Raw genomic sequence first — 20,060 nt, forward strand, 5'->3', positions numbered from 1 at the left:
ATTTCTGAGCTGTTGAACAACTCTCGTTGGGAGTTGGGAGGAAAGATTGCGTGACAATCCACAAGAATGTCTGTGTAAGAGGCAATTTTTTTGGCCTAGGGGTAATTCAACAGTTAGCGTGCGTTCGTTTTTTATTTACGTCACAAAGAGGATGACGACTTTTCCAGTACAATGTGTTGACTGATGTTGGACACTTTCGAATTTGGAGGTACATTTATTTCTCGACCATAATGGCATTACTTCCTTCTACAATGGCTACACTACATACAGTTCGAAAACGAGGGCTTATTAGCATTTATGTAATGCTCAGTGTGATGTTAAAATTCTCTGTACATGAAAAACTGAATACTCCAAAGGGAAGTAGCTATTGAAAATAAGAGTATTATAGTACAGGACTTATTGATACTGTAAATGTTCGTAGCTTGCATTATAATTTTGCTCTCTTGATTCATAACTTTACAGACCAAGAAAGAGAACATCAACTACACCCATGTTTGCTCTTTCCAAATGTAATTATGTGTGACTGAATGTCGCCTGTAGAAAGTAAACGAACAGGACGTTGTAAATAATAATGGGATAATCTATGTACAGGTAAAACTCAACACTAACAATAGAATATCGAGACTCATCAACTCACAGTTGCAGTCACTGCTGTGCAGTTAAGCGCATCGAGTTACAATAAAAAGGGATCATATATTTTACTTCGTAAAAGCACAATTCATAACTCAACAAAAGCAGTCTGATACAGCTGAAATATTACAACAAATAACCCCTAATGTCACAGCTGTCGTGGAGAACTCACACAAGTCTTTGCCCTCTTGCTGATATCTTTGTGAGGCATCAGTGCTTTCAGCTGAGAATTTTGGAACTGTTCTAAAATTTGCGGCAGTCGCCAATCCTCCTTCACACCCCATTTAGGAACTCAATTGTTCAGTGCCCTTTGAAGGGCAAGTAAATCACGATCCAACTGAAGACGTTTCCCACTTGCGTATTTGAAAGAATAGTCTGCACTGATGTTTACAAAGTCTCAGTCTTCGTCTTTATAGCGAAGTCTGATAGAATCTTGACCAAGGTGAGCAAGAGGAGAACAATTCCTCTGTATAGTCTGAAGCAGGGTTTTGTATGTAACATTTCTCAATAGAAATGTCGCAAATCTTTCGCCACCGAAATCAACTTTTACCTGTAACGTCATTATTTTGCAACTGAACTGAACAAAGAAGCACAGCTTTGATATTCCGACTTCACTTTTTAAGGCACCTGATTGGTAGTCTATAGCAACCGAAAGCCTTAAAACACATCAAACTAATCAAAAACCTGTCAAAAAGATGTCAAAAACTTAGTCGGGTGGCCACGGTTCGATGCTCTTGATTGTAATGGCATAGTTGTGTAGCAGGCGTCCACTGTAGTTAAAGCAAATTGAAATTTACTCACCTTATAGTCTCCTCCCAAGTAGAATTTCAGGCGTTCTATTTTTCCTTCAACAGTTATATAACTCTTTATCTTCTATTAGGCTGTTGACATCCTTGATGACATTTCCGAGAGACCTTTTCAAGGTTTCATGCTCCTCCTCCTTTAATAAGGGCAACAGTGTGGTTGCCTGGCAGAATAATAATAATTGTTATTAATCAAAAGTGCATCAGACTTCCAAATTAATATTAGCTAGCACTGGTAGCTTTTTTGTTCTTAATCCTTCATCAATCTCTGAGCCTGGACATTAGGACATTTTATCTACCTGCATTAGACAAACAGCTGTCATCCTCATCAACTAGAGTAAAAGAAAAGACGAAGAAGCTACTGTTGTGGGACATCTTAGTACCATCTCCAGATATCTTGACTTTGATTTTTGTCACATCTTTCTTTTTTGCCATCTAGCAAAATAAATAAATAAACAAATAAAACGATAATATTACCTTAATTGATGCCTTGAAATTGCATGAGGTGTTGCACTTTCTAAGCAGTCTTTGAGCTTATGAATAACTTTCTGAGCCCGAGTCACTAAAACCTAACCCTAAGCCTAAGCCTTACCCTACTTAAATTTTCTACACATTACGTGTTTCTCTGTTTCCTCTGCTTCCCATGGCATCACTGTAGCAGTTGCTTTTAATTAACAAAAATTGCATTTGGACTTACATAATTGCGGATTTCACTTTGGAGGAGGAGCACAAATGGCAGCTCTGCACCCTGAGCTTCACCTGGAGTCCTTTTCATTGTCCATTGGTTGTCTAGCAGCTTTGCATAATTTTGAACCACATGGGCTCGGGGAAGTGACTGCTCCATCTGACTCACCTCATGATACCCTTCCAGGGACATGGAAAACTTGTCCATACTGAACAAGATGGATTTCACGTTTTCTTTTTCATCCTAAGGAACTCTCATATGGCTCATGTGAGTGACCTAGGGGATTGCATCAGTTAATGCAACGGCACATTGATAGTAAGCAGTAATTATTTGAATTATTATGAATATTATGTTTAGTCGTAGTAAATCTATATCTTTTTCATCTGCCTATAGTTTAATCTGAGCCAGCTGTGCTGCTCTCTGAATATAAATTGAAATAAAAAAGACCCAAGTCATGAACTGTGAAATCCTCACTGATGTTGTAAACCTTGATAAGATTAGATATGAATGAAGAGTATACTTGCTATCACTGAATGAGTTGTGTTACCTTGAGAATGACAGTCTTGTCTCTCAGCAAAAGAGACTGTGGTGTGAGGCCATGGGTCTCGGTAAACCAGCTTGCAGTTTCTGCCTTCTCTCTGCAAAATAAAGTGTTGTTATGCACTTCTTATCTGCTTCATGGAACTTAAGCTTGAATGAGTTTGTGCGTTGTTTGCTCAATAGAAAAACGTGTCTCTTGCCTTCGTGTGTTATGTCTTTGAGGTGGCACTGTTGTTGCCGACGACCAACTTGGTCAATCGGTTCCCCCTTACGTCCACTTTGGTTCTGGAATTCTTTCAGCTCCATCAAAGTGTTGCACAACTCAGATGCTTTATCTGCAAAAATATCAAATAATACAGTTCAATCGTGTAGTTTGCCTTTAGATAAGTACATCGAAAGTAGCTCCATCTGAGGGTTATTACATGTATTCTTACCTTCAAGTTCTTTTGTTAGTTTTTGGTTTTCGCAAACCAGTTCCTGTTCCATTTCTTTTAGAGTAGCGATGATCTCCTCAGGCCCTCGGTCGACATCATTTTGAGGGAAATCGTACACCAGTAGTTTGATCGCAGAGCGTGGCGGCTTGTGTTGTTGTTTGGAACCTCTTTGGTGACGTAATTCACCTTGCCATAGACGAGGATCCCGACACAAGATCTGCAAGGAAGAGATAACCTGTATACAAGTTGCAGCAAGTTATCCTGGAGCACCTGGAACATGTGTGCAGAGTTCTTGATGGCATGCCATTTCCACAGAGCTTGTCTGTTAATTTGCAGATAAAACATAGGGTCACAGTGTTTTAGCGGTGTGGACATGTGTAAGAAAGCAGGGTTGATCGGGGATTCAATGAGCTCTCAAAAGAGCTCCCCATCAACCTTTTGCATTTCTTGCATGGACGACATCTCTTCACTTATGGTTTTCACATAGAGAACTGACTACCTCCTCGGCGGCAATCGAAAAGTGAATAAAAGCACTGTTGAAACAGTTTGCGTTTAGGTTGTCAATGGTTACAATACTGCCTTTTGGTACACTTGTGACCGAAATCTCTCTTTTTCAGCAGCCAGCGATTATCATTTAAAGTTATTTGAAATAATAATTGCAAAGCGCTGATTCCTTTTTTATCTTTACATTAATAGTTAAGAAACTTCTCAGGCCGTAGGAATCAGCACTGTTTCAATTTTTAAATTCTTCTTTATTAGCCTTAAAACTGCTTTTTTCTTGTTCAGACTAAACGCTGAATAGTCCCAAAGGGGTCCAATCGTTTGCAGAGGCGGAGCTTTGACTACATTCAAATTCTCGTGGGGGATTCAAAATAGGTTCGGTCTATTCCCGTAGGAGTTTCTAAGGAGAGGGAAAGCAAGAACTTTGGTGGAAAAAGTCTAAAGTTGGAGTTTGCGACCACTTTGAACCATCAGTTTCATTTCATATGCAAACTTTTTTGTCAAGCACTCGAGCAATGAAAAATTTGGCTTCGAAGTTTACTCTCATACCAAAAATTCCTTGAAATGGACCAGATTCAAATAAAATTTGCGACTACCTTTAACTGCAGCAAAACTTCAGAAAAGGTCTCGTATCTTCTACTGATGTGTCATCTTCAAAAGCCATATGCAAACTTTTCATAAACTTGACTAATAAGCCCGTAATTGTGTAAAACATACATAGTGTTTACAGATGTCAGCCATTTTTTTTTATTGTTTGGACAGCTGGGATCATTATTCAGTTTGAATTTTTGCGCTGACGTCACATAAAAGCCCTGGATGTGTTGCGGCATTGTGGGCGATGGAGACTTGTTTGCTGAAAACTCTTGGCAGTTCAAGAAAGGCTGGCGGACAGCAACAACGCATGTGATTTGGACCTTTCTTCTTTCCTTATTCACTTCTTCCATGTTCCATAAGCCAAAGCTCCTCAGGACGCTGTAAAAACAGAGGACCATTAAAACCATCTGCCATGTACTTCACCTGTTGAAATACCTTTGGTCAAGTCGTCGGCAACGTTTAGTAAAGTGGGGCAGTGTGACCAATTTTCAGGCGAGGAGTTAGATTGAATCTCAGCAGCACAGCAAGATACGAAGGGCTTAAAGCTGCGTGTTTCCACCTTGATCCAGGCCAGGCGGATGCGGCTATCTGTAGTGTACTCGTTCAAAGTTGAATCTCGATTCTTCTAGAATAGACTTTCCAAGGCGACTTCCGAGCACAGCAGCTTGTAGTTCAAGCCGAGGGATGGGTAGGTCTTTGAGGGGAGCTACTCTTGTTTTTGCGGCAACAAATCTTGTACCAAACCTTCCATCAAAATCATTTTCATCTCGGCACGTTCTTGTAAGGACATTTCGGTGGCCTCACATGTACATGGTGACACAGACACGCCTATAGATTCAGTTTTTCAAAATTCGGTGAGGTCGACGGGCTTGGCTAGATGGACGTGAAGGACTGGTATGGTTTCAGGCTGATCAGCGTTTGAATCTGAGCCAAAGATGACCCAACCCAGTTCTCTTCTCCTGGCAATAAGACCATCTTTGACCTTCGTGGAACCGAGGGTAATTAATTCCAATCAGAAAATCAATTGGACCTCCTTTACGGAAAAGCTTGTCTGTGGGTATTTCCAGGACACTTGATATGTGATCTATGTTTAATTTGGGGGAGTCTTTGGATATCTGGGAGATTCTCACGGCTTGAATTAACTTCCCGCTGTCAGCATACAATGGCACCTCGTACAGTTTCGTGTCAAGTTCTTCTACAACTCCGCCCACTTTGGTTATCACAATCTTGACAGGCTTGTGCTCTTGTCCAAGCTGCTCGGCACGTGCACTTTGGATAAGACTGACTTGAGCTCCGCTATGGTAGAACAACATTACTTCCCACACAGTACTCTACGTGAACAGTTGAAGGAGGTGCGTCCCTTTCCACGCTTTAAACATGAGAAACATCCTCGTTGCTCCTTAACAAATTTCCATCGCTCACTTGGTGTAATGGCTAAGAATCTTGAACATTGATCCACATAGTGCTCACCTTTGCAGACGTAACATTGTTTGTAAAGCCACTTTCATGTCTGTGTTCCTCAAAAGGGTCGTTGGAGCCGATGAGATGTACTGCTGGACGAGACGTTGTACCACCAGAACGTAGGCATGCTGTCATTTCGTTCTCCATCCAGCAGAGGAGATTGTTCATGGAAGGGTCGAGGTTTTGGTTGTTCATATGTTTGGCCCACATTTTCAAATCATCTCTGGTTAATTTTTCTCTATGAGGGAGATTACGTGTGTGTTATCAAGCTCCTGTGGGTGCTTTACTTCCTTTAGAATATTAAATGACCGCTTAATCAAATTAACGAGATCACAGAAACAATGATCTTTACCGTGCTGTATTGGTTTGAATATTTCAATGTCTGGTGTGATAGTGTCAGAGATTACTCTCGGATTTCCGTAGTTGTGATCTAAATATTTCCAAGCAGCCTTCAAATCAGAGGTGATGCCTTTAATTAATTTAGCGGGCTCTGGTCCCAAACACGAACGTAGTATTGTGATGGCATCTCTGGCATTACATTGTTTTTCGCCAGTGTGTTTGAAGTCATCTCTAAATATAATGTATTTCCGGACATCACCATAAAAGCAAGGTAGCTTGGGTTTTTTGTGTTTTAGAACAACGGGTTTTGCAGAGGCTTCTGCTCATTGGACATGTTCTTCTTTCTCATGGCTTATGTTATCTGAATTGTGTGCTTCATTGTCATCCCGAATGACTTCATTTCCTTTGTGTTCACTCGTGTTATCAGTGTAATCATTAACAAGCATTGAAAATGTGATGTACGAGTCCATCCAAACTTCAGCTTCTTTGTATTCTTCGTTGTTTAAGTGCATCATGTACGCTTCATGTTTCGCAACCAAATCATTGTGGGCGGCCTTGACTTCTGCGAATGCTTCCCTTACTTCTTGAACTGGGCGTTTGGCTTCTATCATCATATTTCCAGCGTTCAGCATTCTTGTGAAGTTTCCCTTTGCCGCTCTGCAAACATTTTTGGCCTTTTCCATGGCTTCGACTCCAATTCCCACCAGCGACTTTCAAAACCAATAAATCTTCAGATGATGGACCAATGGGTCAATGGAGCAATCAGTCAACTAGGCTCGGATTTTCAGGATTTTTTTTTAACAATAATGTGGTAATCTGAAGCTGCAATTGCAAAATTAAAGAATATTGGAAACAAATCTCTTTCTAGCAAAAAAGCCAGAAAGAGGGTGACGAAATACAGGTACATAGACTTAAAGTTAGAAACACACGCTTCCAATTGAAAAAAGGCCCTAGTAGACCATGCATTACGAACACTAAAAAAAAAACGTGTTACATATAAAATCATGTGAGCTTAATGGCAGTAGATTAGAGTCCAGTCCGTTGTGATTTCAGTAATGCAACAACTTTAACGTCTGTTTTGACTTTCCTCTGATCCGTGTAGCTATAGCTTTAAATATCTGAGAACCGACTGTTGGAGCAACGACAGAGGGAGAGGGGTAAAGGGCTCACTGTCAGCTTCCATTGATACCAGTTTCATAACTGAAGGAACTACGTTACATAAATTGCCTTTAGTTATGTAACAGAGATCAAACTCTTCTTTAATAACGTCTCAAAACAACTACAACAACTGCACAGCCAAAATGGCGGTCTACATTTTCTCAACGAACCGCATGTGATTATTGCCCCTACGTCCTGGGGCGAGGCTAGACTAGTCTCTTAGAAACGTTACACACCCCCCCCCCCCTCCGTAGTGGAAGAAGGGCGTTATCAATGTCCTCCCCTAAAAGAAAGTCCCATCCAGGCAGGGACACGGCGGTCTCTGGTTGAATGTCTCGACTGGGGGTCTGGTTCACGGTTGACAGCTGCGGCATTCTCAGTCAGAGCAGGGCCCCCAGGCAGGGCATCTGTGGCACAAGCCCACAGTAACCCTAACACAGCACGCTCTTCAACATTCAAATCCATAGGTTGGCCAGCATCTCTCTCGACGTCATGCAATGTCGGCTGAAGCTGAGGGCATCTCCGTAGGTACGGTTTAAGAAGGTTAAAGTGTACAACCATTCTTGTTTTCCGTCTTCCCTGCATGGGTGTGACCTCCTTGCACTGTATCCTGTAGGTGACGTCAGATATGACCTTTACTACTCGCCACGGTCCAGACCAGGGGCGATAGAATTTCCAGTGTACCAACCTCGGAACGGCCTTTTCCTCTAACGACACCAGATCACCCACTTGGTACGGCTTTGCGTTTCCCTTGCAGCGCGCGTCATATCTTTCTGGTGACGAAGGTTGACTCGCAGATTTTCCCCTACTCGTCCATACACTCCCTTTAAGAATTTCTTGCTGTCTCTTGACGAAAGATGGGTAATCAGGCGATTGTTCTGAGGGAGGCCCCTCCCTCATTGTGTCAATAGGTAATCTCAGTTCCCTGCCAAACATGAGTATACTGGGGGAGAAGCCGGTCGTCTCATGGGTGGATGCACGCAAAGCCAGGAGGACCTTAGGGAGGTACTGATCAGACTCCTCTTGCTCCTCCGCAACCTTGGCAATAACACCGGTAATCATACGGATAAGTCGTTCCGCACCCCCATCACACTGAGGGTGGTATGACGTTGTCCGTTGTTTGATGGACTCAATCAAGCTGCATAAGCCACAGAATATCCGCAAGTACACCTCTGTGTTTCCAGCGCAAAGGGTTCCCTCGTTAAAGTCGACAACACATCCATTTTCCCTTAAAAAGTCTACCCCAAGAAGGGCACTCTGATTGAGGTTGTCACAAATATAGAATAGCTGTTTAGCTCTGATCCCTTTGAAGGCTATGTTTAGTTCCACTGTTCCCAAGATGTTCAGCTGGGAGCCCTTGGCGCCCACGACCTTGGATTCGACCTTCCGTAGGGCCCCGTTAAAAGTAATGCACTTAAAAACTATGTCACTCAAAATACAGATTGGGCTACCACAGTCCACAACGGCAGTCACAGGGACCCCTTTTATCTTGCAGTCAAGCAACAAATGGAACTAATGCGTATCACTGGTACTTGGTCTTCGGGTGCCCTGCGGAAGTTTCCCTGCGGGCAGTCCCTCTACAAATGATACACTGACCCACATGTCCAACACCCCCTGCCCCTGCTATTAGCAAGTCCCAACTAAGGGGGAACGTAGTTTCCTCGAATGCCGCTTGAAGGGATGGCATTAACCACTGCTTCGGCTGCAGCCTTTGCGGTAGCTGACGCAATCATAGTCGAAAGCTCTGTGGCCCAACCTGGTAGAGGTGGATTTTGCACTTGGCAAGCTTTTTTCTCATTGGTTGACACTTCACTCACAACCTTCTAATTCTCACTGCTCTGAGTTCCAATGCTTCGAGCTCTAGAGCTTCTGACAGGGCTTTATCTAGGGTCGAGGGTTTAGAGTGAATTACGTCCTTTGCAAGTGTCGCCCCAATTGCATCAGTGAAATGATCTACACAAGCTTGCTCCAAACTAGCCGAGCTCAAAGTCGGGTAAGCCTCCCCGCACAAGCGTTTAATATCAATTCTTAAATCTAACAAACTTTCTCCCACCTTTCTTTGTCGCGCTTTGAGTGTAGCTTTAGTGGCTTCGGGAACCTGACGCATGCCGATTTTCTTGCGAAGAGCCTCCACCATACATGTGTAAGAGCTCTTTTCACTCGCTGAGAGTTGAGACATAACCACACGAGCTTTTTCTTTCATGCACAGGACCAGTTGATTTGCTTTTTCCTTTTCTTTCCAGCCGTTCATTCTCGCACAAGCGAGAATTGTTTAACACCTTGTCCATGAAAAGTTTGCATTTCAGGGCTGCCTTGTTGATGACTTTGTTTCAAAGAATTTTGTTTTCAATTTTTAATCTGGCTACATTTTTAACAAGCTCCTCCATTTCTAGTTGATCAATGTCCGTTTGACAGGAATTAGATACAGGGAAATAAATAGTCATGATCCTTCAAAGCGACATCAGATGACACACGGGGACTTCTCACTGGAAAATTCAGATCGCTTTCATATCTTAAATTTCTTTTTCCTCTTTGCGAAATCACTCGTTTTTGTCGTTCACTTGGGCCACTTGCAACCTCTTGCGGGTTGAATCTCGTTGGAAGTGCCCTGTTTACTACCTTTTTTTCTGCCACACAGGGTCTTGACGATGCATTTGGTGCTGAAATGCTGAGAACATTTGTGTAGGTTTGCGGTAGACTGAAACTCCTTGTCAGCCCACCGGTAAAAGGTGCTCCATTTGTTTTGAAACTTTTTCCTTGCTCCGAAAATCAAAAAAGTTGAGGTCTGGTCGCTTTTTGGAATTGTTTTGGCACACGGAAACAGGACAGTACCTCATTTTCACTTGCTTTGCTTTCAAAATAAGTGCCTTTGTCTTTTCTTTATTCCCTTGAGCCTCGTCCTGATGCTCTAAAATAGTTATCAGGCTTTCACGCAAACAATTCGAAACTAGGCTATTCTTTGTAAAGGAGGGATGATAGAAGTTGGGATCAACTTGGCAGCCCTGATCATGTTTGTTACCATCGACCAGCCTCCTTGCCACAATGACAGATGCCTCAATTAAGGACACTATTAAACACTCTAAGCCTAAATCCTGCATACTTGATCTGATACCAACGCAGGTTGTGAAACAATCTGCGGAGGCTGTAACTGGTCCTACTAGTATCATCTGGTGCATTTGCTACGCCCTTGAAGAAAGGAGTTATTACACCATCCATAAAAAAAGCAAACAGCCGACCATTCGATTACTAACAATGCATTTCTCTCGAAAACATTGGAACGTGTAGTGGCCACTTAAACTTTGGTTCATTGCAAGTATTTTTCAGTGATTTGAAAATCTTCCTCCAATCCTGTTTGTTCAAAAAACGTTTTTTGCCCCACCGTTTGGGATCTGTTTGTTCTTCAGTATGAGCTTTATCAGTGAGCAGTTTCTAAAAATCCCTTCACTTCACCGTGTATAGATTGATTTGTATCGATTTGCATGGAGGAAACATATCACTTCTGCTAAAGTTTAAGTTGTTGATGTTGTTGGTGCATTTTCCTAGAGACAGTAAGTGTGTTAGAATAGCACTGACCGCTTGATAATAGTGTAAAAAATTAGTTTTAGAAGAGTACTTATTCCTGATCTCCTGGAATGTATACAGTTCGTCACGCTGACTCAACAGGTCTTTAATTGAGTCAAGGCCCTTTTTAAACCATTTGCCTAAAAAAGATCAGTTTCCTGCCCACCAGTATATCCTTACTGTTGAACAATAATATTAGCTCCTGGCCCTTGGTTGTAGGAATAAATAGATAGTTTTTATCGTGATTACACCTCAGCAAGAAGTTTAGGCTTCCCTTTCTGCTAAAAAATCCTTTGGAATGCTACACCAGTGGGTCTCGTCGATTTCCCTGAAGTCCTCAACAATTTTCAAGGCCCTCTAAATCGGCATTACTCAAATAGGTATCATCACTCCCGAAGACTTTAATTCCTCTCACCTTACAATCTTGACGGATCCTATTTTTAAGTAACTCAGCAGAAAGAATAAACAGACAGGGTTCAGCAAGAGGGGACAAAACTCCTCTTAGTCTAGTGGCCAAACCAGGATTTTACCAAGTTGGCTGCACCCCAAGGGTGACAAGTTGTTCTTGTTCTCATCGCCAAGGGAACCTGTCAGTGTATTGTTTCCCAAGTGTCGCGGCTCACGAAGAACCTCGTCGCCAAGGGAACCAGTCAGTGCATTGTTTCCCAAGTGTCGCGGCTCACGAGGAACCTCGACTGCAAGGGAACCAGTCAATATATTCTATCCCAAGTGTCGCGGTTCACGAAGAACCTTATCGCCAAGGGAACCAGTCAGTGCATTGTTTCCCAAGTGTCGCGGCTCATGAAGAACCTCGTCGCCAAGGGAATCAAGCAATTTATTGTTTCCCAAGTGTCGCGGCTCACGAAGAACCTCATCGCCAAGGGAACCAGTCAGTGCATCTTTAGTAATAGTTTCCATCATTGTTGCCCATGAGACATCTCAATTGCTTTCTTCTCTTGTTTTGATGTATATTGCATGACTTTGCATTAGATGACCAGGCTTGCTTTTGTGGCTGCATGGTGTTTACTTTCCTTGCTGCATAAGTTGGGCAAAAAGGGAACCAGGACTTATGTGGCTTCTTTATCTGAGTGTATTGCTTGCTAGCTGTCCATGAACGGTCAGCGGTTATCATGGCGGGAAGAAGCAAAATTTTTAGTTCGCCTATACTTTGGTTTCTTTTTGGCTTTTCTCTGTACATATTGGCATGTTCAAGTGGCAAAGATGCACACATCGGATTAAATATGCGCCTCGTCAAAGTAAACAAGCAAAGCTGGGATAATCATTGGTTTTTGAAACCGATATCATCCATTTTGTATCGACTCAATATCCGCCATATTGGATCCGTGTGGAAAGCTCGAGTCAGATTCAGGAATTCGAGAGTCAACTACTACAGCAACTCCGATGCAAGCTTCAACCTTGAATATTTACAATTATTAAATTCTCAACCTCGGATAATGCAATTCTCGTGCTCTGATTGGTTCACTCAATCTCGGTTATCAGCTCATATACCTTACTTTGACCTTATATGGTAAATGATTGCGCTTAGCGTTGCTAAACTAAAAACGTTTACGCCAGAAAGCGAAATTTCTGTCGGTATAAAGCAAAAGAAAAAGGTTTTTGTGGAAAGTTTGGATCACTTTCGAAGCTTAGAGATACGCGAAAAGGTAAGAAATGTTTTTGTGATGAGCCTGCGTCTGTCTGACCACGAGGTATTACATGTACACAACATCGCATCTTCATCAACTTTTTTCGATTTCGCTAGGATTTTCTCGCTTTTTTCGCTCGTATTTCGTACTTCTAAACTTTTGGAGTTTAAGGAATTTAATAAAACAATTATTCCATTCGCGCTTGTTGGATATGAGAGTGGTTATAGCCAACTCGGCGCTACGCGCCTCGTTGGCTATTTACCATCTCATATCCAACGCGCGCTCATGGAATAATTGTTAATTATGCGGCGACATATGTCCTAACCCGGGGCCTGCTTCCCCTCTGTTTGATGCACTTCACGTGGTGAGAGACAATGCAAAGCAAGGAGTATCCATCGGTCACTCGAACGTGCGAGGCCTCCGTAAGAACCTCCCCGAAGTGAAAATACTTTTACAGCATACCAACTTGGATATCCTAACCATTTCTGAAACGCATCTGACACAAGATATAAGCGATAACGAAGTAAACATCGATGGATACCGAATTCTGAGAAGAGATAGGTCACACAAAGTAGGAGGCGGAGTCGCTATTTACTTTAACATTAGCCTAGATTGTGTACATATATCCAAATATGACAACGACGGCATTGAAGCTCTCTGGATTGAATTGAAAGCTCACTCGCAAAGATTACTTGTGGGTTGTGTATATAGACCTCCTGACGTTACATCTTTCTTTGATGAATTCAACCAAGTATTGAGTACAATTTGGATGTCTCGCAGGAATCTTGTGATCGCTGGTGACTTCAATTCAGATCAGCTTGCTACTAATGGAAATGGTGCGAAATTCAAACGCATCTTACAATCTTATAACTTTTGTAACATCATAAAAGCACCCACAAGAACCTCAGCACATTCTAACACTTTGATTGATCTGATTTTGACTATCAATACCTCAAAGGTCTCAAAGTCTGATGTGATTGAGTATTGCATAGCTGATCACAAATTCATCTACGTTATCTACAAGCTGAAGATCAGGAATCCAAAGCCTTTTATTAAATATGTCCACAATTTCAAGAATGTGTTGGAAAACCCGAAAGACTTCAAACATGACCTGGAAAGTGCTCCTTGGTGGGTCTGTTCCACCTTTGAGGACCTGGATGACATCACTTGGGCTTGGAATTGCATGTATAATGTTATTGCAAGCAGTCACATTCCCTTACGTAAAGCCAAGGTTAGAAAAAATTCACTACCTTGGATGAACAGTGAGATCCGGAAAGAGATGAATAAGAGATATAAACTTTTGAAAGCCTGTGATGGCACACCCACTACTAATAAACTCTGGGTTGATTACAAATTCTCTAGGAACAAAGTATCTAAGATGCTACGACGTGCTGAAGCTCAATATTGGAAAAAGAAATTTACAGAGACCAAGGACTCAAAATCTTTCTGGAAAACTGTGAACGAGGCCACTGGAAAACCTAAGAATAAACATATTGGCCCCCTCAGAGATGCTAACAATAAGGAAATCACAAATGACTACGAGAAAGCTGAACTGATTAACTCTTACTTCATAAATATTGGCAAGGAACTAGCTGAAAAATTCCCCGAAGCTGATGAACCCCATCAATTCATGTACAGAGTTACCCCCACTGTGCAGGTCTTGGAGGTCAACATCAACAAACTCAAAACTGATATCAAGACAATTAAAATTAACAAAGCATCTGGTCCTGATGGCATCTCTTCTCGTAGCTTAGCTATTGCAGGAACATCCGCCTTAGAGGGCATTGTAACTGTTTTCAAGAGCAGCATGACTCAGTCCAGCTTCCCTAACACATGGAAGATTGCAAAAGTTAATGAAATCTTTAAAAAAGGAAACCCAGCAGATGTTTCAAATTATAGGCCAATATCACTTTTAAGTATCCCCAGCAAGCTGCTCGAAAGCCAGATCTGCAACATAATTGATACCCATCTGAACAGCTGTGGCATAAAAAGCTGTAAACAGTGGGGGTTTAGCAAGGGACTATCGACTGAAGGAATGCTTACCTCTATGACTGAAGGATGGAAGACAGCAATTGACAATGGTCTGACAGTTGGAGCAGTCTTTATAGATTTCCAGAAAGCTTTTGACACTGTCCCCCATTATATTTTATCGCATAAATTACACGCCATTGGAATATCAGGATCTCTTCATGAATGGCTAATGAGCTATCTTACTGATAGATGTCAATTTGCTGAAGTTAATAATTGCAGGTCTGTCACTGACTATGTACGATATGGAGTCCCTCAAGGCTCGCTTCTTGGCCCCCGGCTCTACACCATATATGTTAATGATCTCCCTGACCACATCGACTCGGGAGATCTATACATGTATGCAGATGACACTACAGTCTACTGTATTGGACCAAATGTTGACCAGGTTATGTTGTCACTAAATAAAACATTGGAGCAAGTTCTCCTGTGGAGCATTAAGAATCAGCTAACCATCCACCCAATTAAAACTGAAGCAATGATACTAAGTAAAACCTCTTTTGTTGGGCCTATACCTCCCCTCCACTTTAACACTGGCCATATCGACCTGGTTAATTACACCACTTGCCTTGGAGTTAAAATTGACAATAAGCTGACATGGTCTGTGCACATTGACTCAGTGAAGAAATCTTTTACGCAGAAGGTTGGAGCGTTGAAGAGAATGAGAATCCTTCCGAAGAAGGTTCTCGAGGAAATATACTTTAAAACAATTATCCCCAGTGTAACGTATGGAATTTCGGTATGGGGAAATTGTTCTCCTTCCGCACTGAACTCTCTAAACCATATTCATGCAAGAGCAGCTCGTATTGTGAATAACCTCGACTCAACGATGGCAGATGACACATGTCTCATGAAATCCCACTGGCTGCCCATCTCTTACTTCTATAAAAAATCTGTACTGTTTCTCTTGCACAAAGTATATTTTGGAACAACGACCCAATCGATATGTAAACTGTTTTCTAAAAGAGTTTCTTCTAGATCTTCTCGTGTTCCTAACCAATTTAATGTCATTAGATTTAGATCAGAGACCGGCAGGAACTCCCTACGATACAGAGGTCCTGTTATTTGGAATTTTGTAAATAGATTAGTTAAAGTACCTGAAAGTTTTTATTCTTTTAAACAAATTTTACGTAAACATGTTAAGACTATTGACAATTTTTCATTTGAGAAAGAGGCAACAGTAGTCGCCAACAAAAAGGACCATTTCATTTACTTTTAGATTTATATGTTAGTCTTAGTGAATACCATTTTATTTGCATACAGTAGTTCTAAGTTATTATTGCAATTTTTATATATATGTAATTCTTAATATTTAGTATAGTAGGTCCACATCAGCCCTTTGGCTGCCTTTCACACAACCTACTTATCAAATAAAGAATGTATGTATGTATGTATGTATGTATGTATGTATGTATGTATGGGAAATCAGTTAATTGCCCAAATTTTCTGTGACTTATAAAGGATGGCAGTTTCAGGTCTCCAAATGTAATTCATGAAAGTTGTTATTTAATCAAAATTTGATGTACATGTATGATAAAAATATATATTTGGAAGGCCCTTCCTCTACTTTTACCTAAATCTTAATTAGTATTTTTTTTAGAATTTACATTTCCACTTATTTTAGTATTTTTTATAGTACTTATAGTTTTAACAGTTTTAAAATTTGTTTTGATGACCATGAATTTATGGCTCCTGTATGGAAGTCATTTCCATGAAGTCTGTGACGCCCATGAGTGATGAGGATGATTATTGGTTTTTAAGTAGCATACTTCCCTTACCTCTGAAGCAAGCAGTGCTGCAGCTTCTTCCTTTCCCTGTGAAATGTTGTGTACAAAAATAACTGAGTGACATTGTGTTTTGATGGTGGCCTGAACAGATAAATCACTGTTTATCGCATGTTCCATGTTAAATGATGTCACCAAAGAATTACATGTATCTCACTTACCCTTTCGGTTAAGTGAAGGACAGTGCTCCCCTCAACTTCCTCTTTATGGTGGACTAGGTTTCCTCCTCTATGAAGGGTAAAATAAAGGGGTGTATCCTGCAATGACCCTGCCCAGTCATAAACCTCCTAGAATTGAGAGCAACATAATTATGATAATATAATTATGGTTAATTGTCTGTTATTGATGCTTTGGATCTGTCTTGATAAAAATGCATTTTTTTGTAAAATGCTGTATTTTACTACCACCCACCCCCAGTCATTTAACAAAACATGAAAGTAAATTAATTTTGTACTTGTTCTTGCTTTCAGATGTAGTTAAAAACTTCCAATTGGGGTTCATATACAGTGTACATCCTGATCATCCATACCTGGAACAGAGCACCTTTATCAAAGCTTCTTGTAAGTCTGCTCCCATTGTTCAGACAGATGATTATGCTGATACCACATACTGGCTCCTTCCTTAGTCTTTTTGATCTCCGCTCTCTAATCATGTCCTGAAAAAGAAAGTATGTGTTACAGTGTTATCAGGTTTAGTGTACTTACATAAGTAGTTGTGCAAGAGTTAGGGTTAGAAAAGGAACACAAGACATCAGCAACTCAACATGAATTCATAAGGCTATCCTTTACATGTAAACTGCCAAAGGGAACTAAGATAGAAAGTTATATGATTTTGTCTACTCGTCATAACAGCAAATAAATTTTATTATATTTATAATTTAACCGGAATTAAAAGACTAGTACACAAAGGTTGTAGGATGTCGCCTTACCGCCTCACTTTTATCCTCTGGTTGGTCCTGGTGATAAGTATAGTGTAGAAGAGACGTTAGAGCCAGCTTTCTTCACATAATAATGGTTAAGTAATTATTTCCAAGAAAGCTGCACTTGTTATGCTAATGCACTTGACTACAGTCATTATAAAATTATTATTATTGTTGTTTTCGGGTTTGGGGGGGGGGGGGAGGCAAGGGGGCTCACTGACACTGGCAATGTCACAAAATTAATGTATATCAACCAAAAGTAAAAAAAACAAAAAGTTCACAGCATGTAGTCTTACCGCCTCATTTTAATTCTTTGCTTGTTCCTGTTGACAAATAAAATTATAGTTATATGAGTTATAATTACAGTTATCAATGATGAATTGGTATATGAAATGAATCATATATGAACTGCGGATAGGAAATCAAGTGAAGCTATGATCTTCGCAGTTATGAGAGCAATTTTTGCAATTGCGTAAAGAAGCCTGAAAAATTCAGGACTTCAACGGGGTTTGAACCCGTGACCTCGCAATTCCGGTGCGACGCTCTAACCAACTGAGCTATGAAGCCACTGACGTTGGGAGCTGGCCATTTGTGGGTTCTAATGGTTCCGTGAGGAATGAAATCAATGATGAAATGGTATATGAAATGAATCATATATGAACTGCGGATAGGAAATCAAGTGAAGCTATGATCTTTGCAGTTATGAGAGCAATTTTTGCAATTGCGTAAAGAAGCCTGCTTGTTCCTGTTGACAAATAAAATTATAGTTATATGAGTTATAATTACAGTTATATGACTGTGTCTAATATTGTCGTAAGAGGAAAAATGATATATTTATAATTTAACCAAAATTAAAAGAGTAGTACACAAAGATTGTAGAATGTCGCCTTACCGCCTCACTTTTATCCTCTGGTTGTCCCTGGTGATAAGTATCGTGTAGAAGAGATGTTAGAGGCAGCTTTCTTCACATAATAGTGGTTAAATAATTATTTCCAAGAAAGCTGCCCTTCTTATGCTAATGCACTTGACTGCAGTCATTATAATTATTATTGTTGTTATGGGTTGGGTGGGGGGGGGGGGGAGACGAGGGGGCTCACTGACACTGGCAATGTCACAAAATTTATGTATATCAACCACAAAATTAATAAAGAAACAAAAAGTTCGCAGGATGTAGTCTTACCGCCTCATTTTGATGCTTCGCTTGTTCCTGTTGACAAGTAAAATTATAGTGTAGACAAGACATTAGAGCCAGCTTTTTTCATATACTTGTGGTTAAACAACGCTACATTTCTTATGCTGATACACACAACTTCATAATAAATGTACACTTGCATGTATGTTGATAATGTCACATTGCAGAGCTTCATGAAGCTCCTTTTCTTGATCCTGCCTTAACTGTCTTGTGCGGGTTAGTTGATCCCTGTAAAGATAACTTTTCATGTCACTATTCATGTGTAATTCAGTGTGGTTGTGCACTTATAACATCTTCTGACATCACATTACTGTGACAAAATTACGACAAAAATTTAATATGCTGGGGTTATAACATGTGTCATAATTATCATTGTTTGCAGTTTGTAAACTGCATTTGGCTCTGTATACTGCCATTAGGTGAACTGCAGAGAAGTACAATTACTCACCTTTCCAAACTCAAGCCTTGAACCATAACTCTCACCCTTTCATACAATCTGCTGGTGTCAAAATCTTGTAATTCTGCACCTGATATTGGACACAAATATAAAAATCAAGATTTTTATCTTGTGTATATTCCTAGTCTGTAGCAATGTGAATATTTATTCACTATTTTGTCATTAGCTATCGGAAACTATTACTGGCTTTAAATGGAAAATAACTTTTAAATTTGCTCTTATCACAAGTTAACGTGCTGGAATAAACTACCGTAGAGTTCCGATAGTAGTGACCCTTGTTGCTTTTGGATTTAGCAGCCTTTGGGAATCGTTACTTTCGTGGGATCGTTACTTTCGCCACCAAAAATCGTTTACAAGTATAGCTGGCACAAGCGTCTTTTCCGAAATAAAAAATAAAAAACATAAAATTTGCATTCCATATGTATAGATTGTGTTTCATAGAATGACGATAACAATGAAAAATACACCAAAAAAACTATACAGAAAAGTACATGGATATGTACATGTATACATGTAAATTAAATTGCTTTACCTTGAACAATTTTTGACAATGCATGACCATATGATTTGTACATTATAATTTTGCCTATTTATTGACAAATTAATGATATACGCTGTACTGTTAAAAAAAGGGTCTCGCTATTTCGGGGGACCACATGATTCATTTACAAGTTGGCTTAATAGACTGTCACCTTCCATCCGCTCAACAAAGACAGGGTTTTTCTGTGTTGCTGGGGCCAAGAAGATTATCTGGTCTTCTTGACCGTTCCCATACATTGTGAGCACTGTTTAGAAAAACGAACAGAATGAGTCCTAAGTTAACAGTTCACTGTCTGTATTGGTAGTACAAAAAAGCATAACTTGTAATCAACTGCTATTAATTGGGATGTCATTATTAAACAGCTGGGAGGTGTTACATGTAAATATGACTTGCAACTAACAAGCAGCTAGATTAATACATTGTCAAGTTATTTGTTAGTAGTCTATTCTATACTCCCAGTGTGAAGCCAGGGCCTGTTGCTCTAAAAACTTTAATGTGGCAGATTGAGATGTCATTTAGGTTATTTTACCTTTCTGGCCATTTTTTGATGAAGTTGCGGCAGCCCAGTAAAACCAATCGTCATTGCTACTTTCTGCTTGTACCTTCCGAAGAAACCTTGGCATAATAATTATGAGGAAGATAAAATCCTTGTGGTTACTCTATACAGCCACCTCAATAATAATTATTTTAAAGTGTTTTATCACTGCCAACTTGAAACAAAATTTGCTTAGTATAATATCTATTGACTGTGTAATTATAAAACTTATCCAAATGCAATATGAAACAC

At 40.3% G+C, this 20,060-nt stretch overlaps 1 protein-coding gene and 1 non-coding gene across 2 annotated transcripts; both read right to left on the bottom strand.

Moving 5' to 3' along the window:
* Positions 1-17,388: 17,388 nt before the first annotated feature.
* Positions 17,389-19,555, bottom strand: LOC137994228 (uncharacterized). The gene is made up of 5 exons (XM_068839852.1): positions 19,425-19,555; positions 18,724-18,802; positions 18,410-18,503; positions 18,264-18,290; positions 17,389-17,406 (listed from the first exon to the last, which is right to left on the bottom strand). Exons 1-5 carry the CDS (start codon positions 19,507-19,509, stop codon positions 17,389-17,391), a joined length of 303 nt encoding a protein of 100 aa, XP_068695953.1. The 5' UTR covers positions 19,510-19,555.
* Trnas-gga (transfer RNA serine (anticodon GGA)) lies at positions 17,578-17,650 on the bottom strand. The gene has a single exon. It is a non-coding gene; the product is annotated as a tRNA-Ser (tRNA).
* Positions 19,556-20,060: the final 505 nt, after the last annotated feature.

This window comes from Montipora foliosa, chromosome 3 (genome assembly GCF_036669935.1).
Source record: "Montipora foliosa isolate CH-2021 chromosome 3, ASM3666993v2, whole genome shotgun sequence".
NCBI classification, from domain to species: domain Eukaryota; kingdom Metazoa; phylum Cnidaria; class Anthozoa; order Scleractinia; family Acroporidae; genus Montipora; species Montipora foliosa.

Bases quoted from the DNA above. Each gene is read 5' to 3' on its own strand.
- LOC137994228 (XM_068839852.1), bottom strand. From the start codon at position 19,509: ATGTATGGGAACGGTCAAGAAGACCAGATAATCTTCTTGGCCCCAGCA. The intron at 18,504-18,723 runs GTGAGTAATTGT...TTATCTTTACAG, and splicing joins CAAGGCTTGAGTTTGGAAAG to GGATCAACTAACCCGCACAA. The intron at 18,291-18,409 runs GTACATTTATTA...ACTTGTCAACAG, and splicing joins TTATCAACATACATGCAAGT to GAACAAGCGAAGCATCAAAA.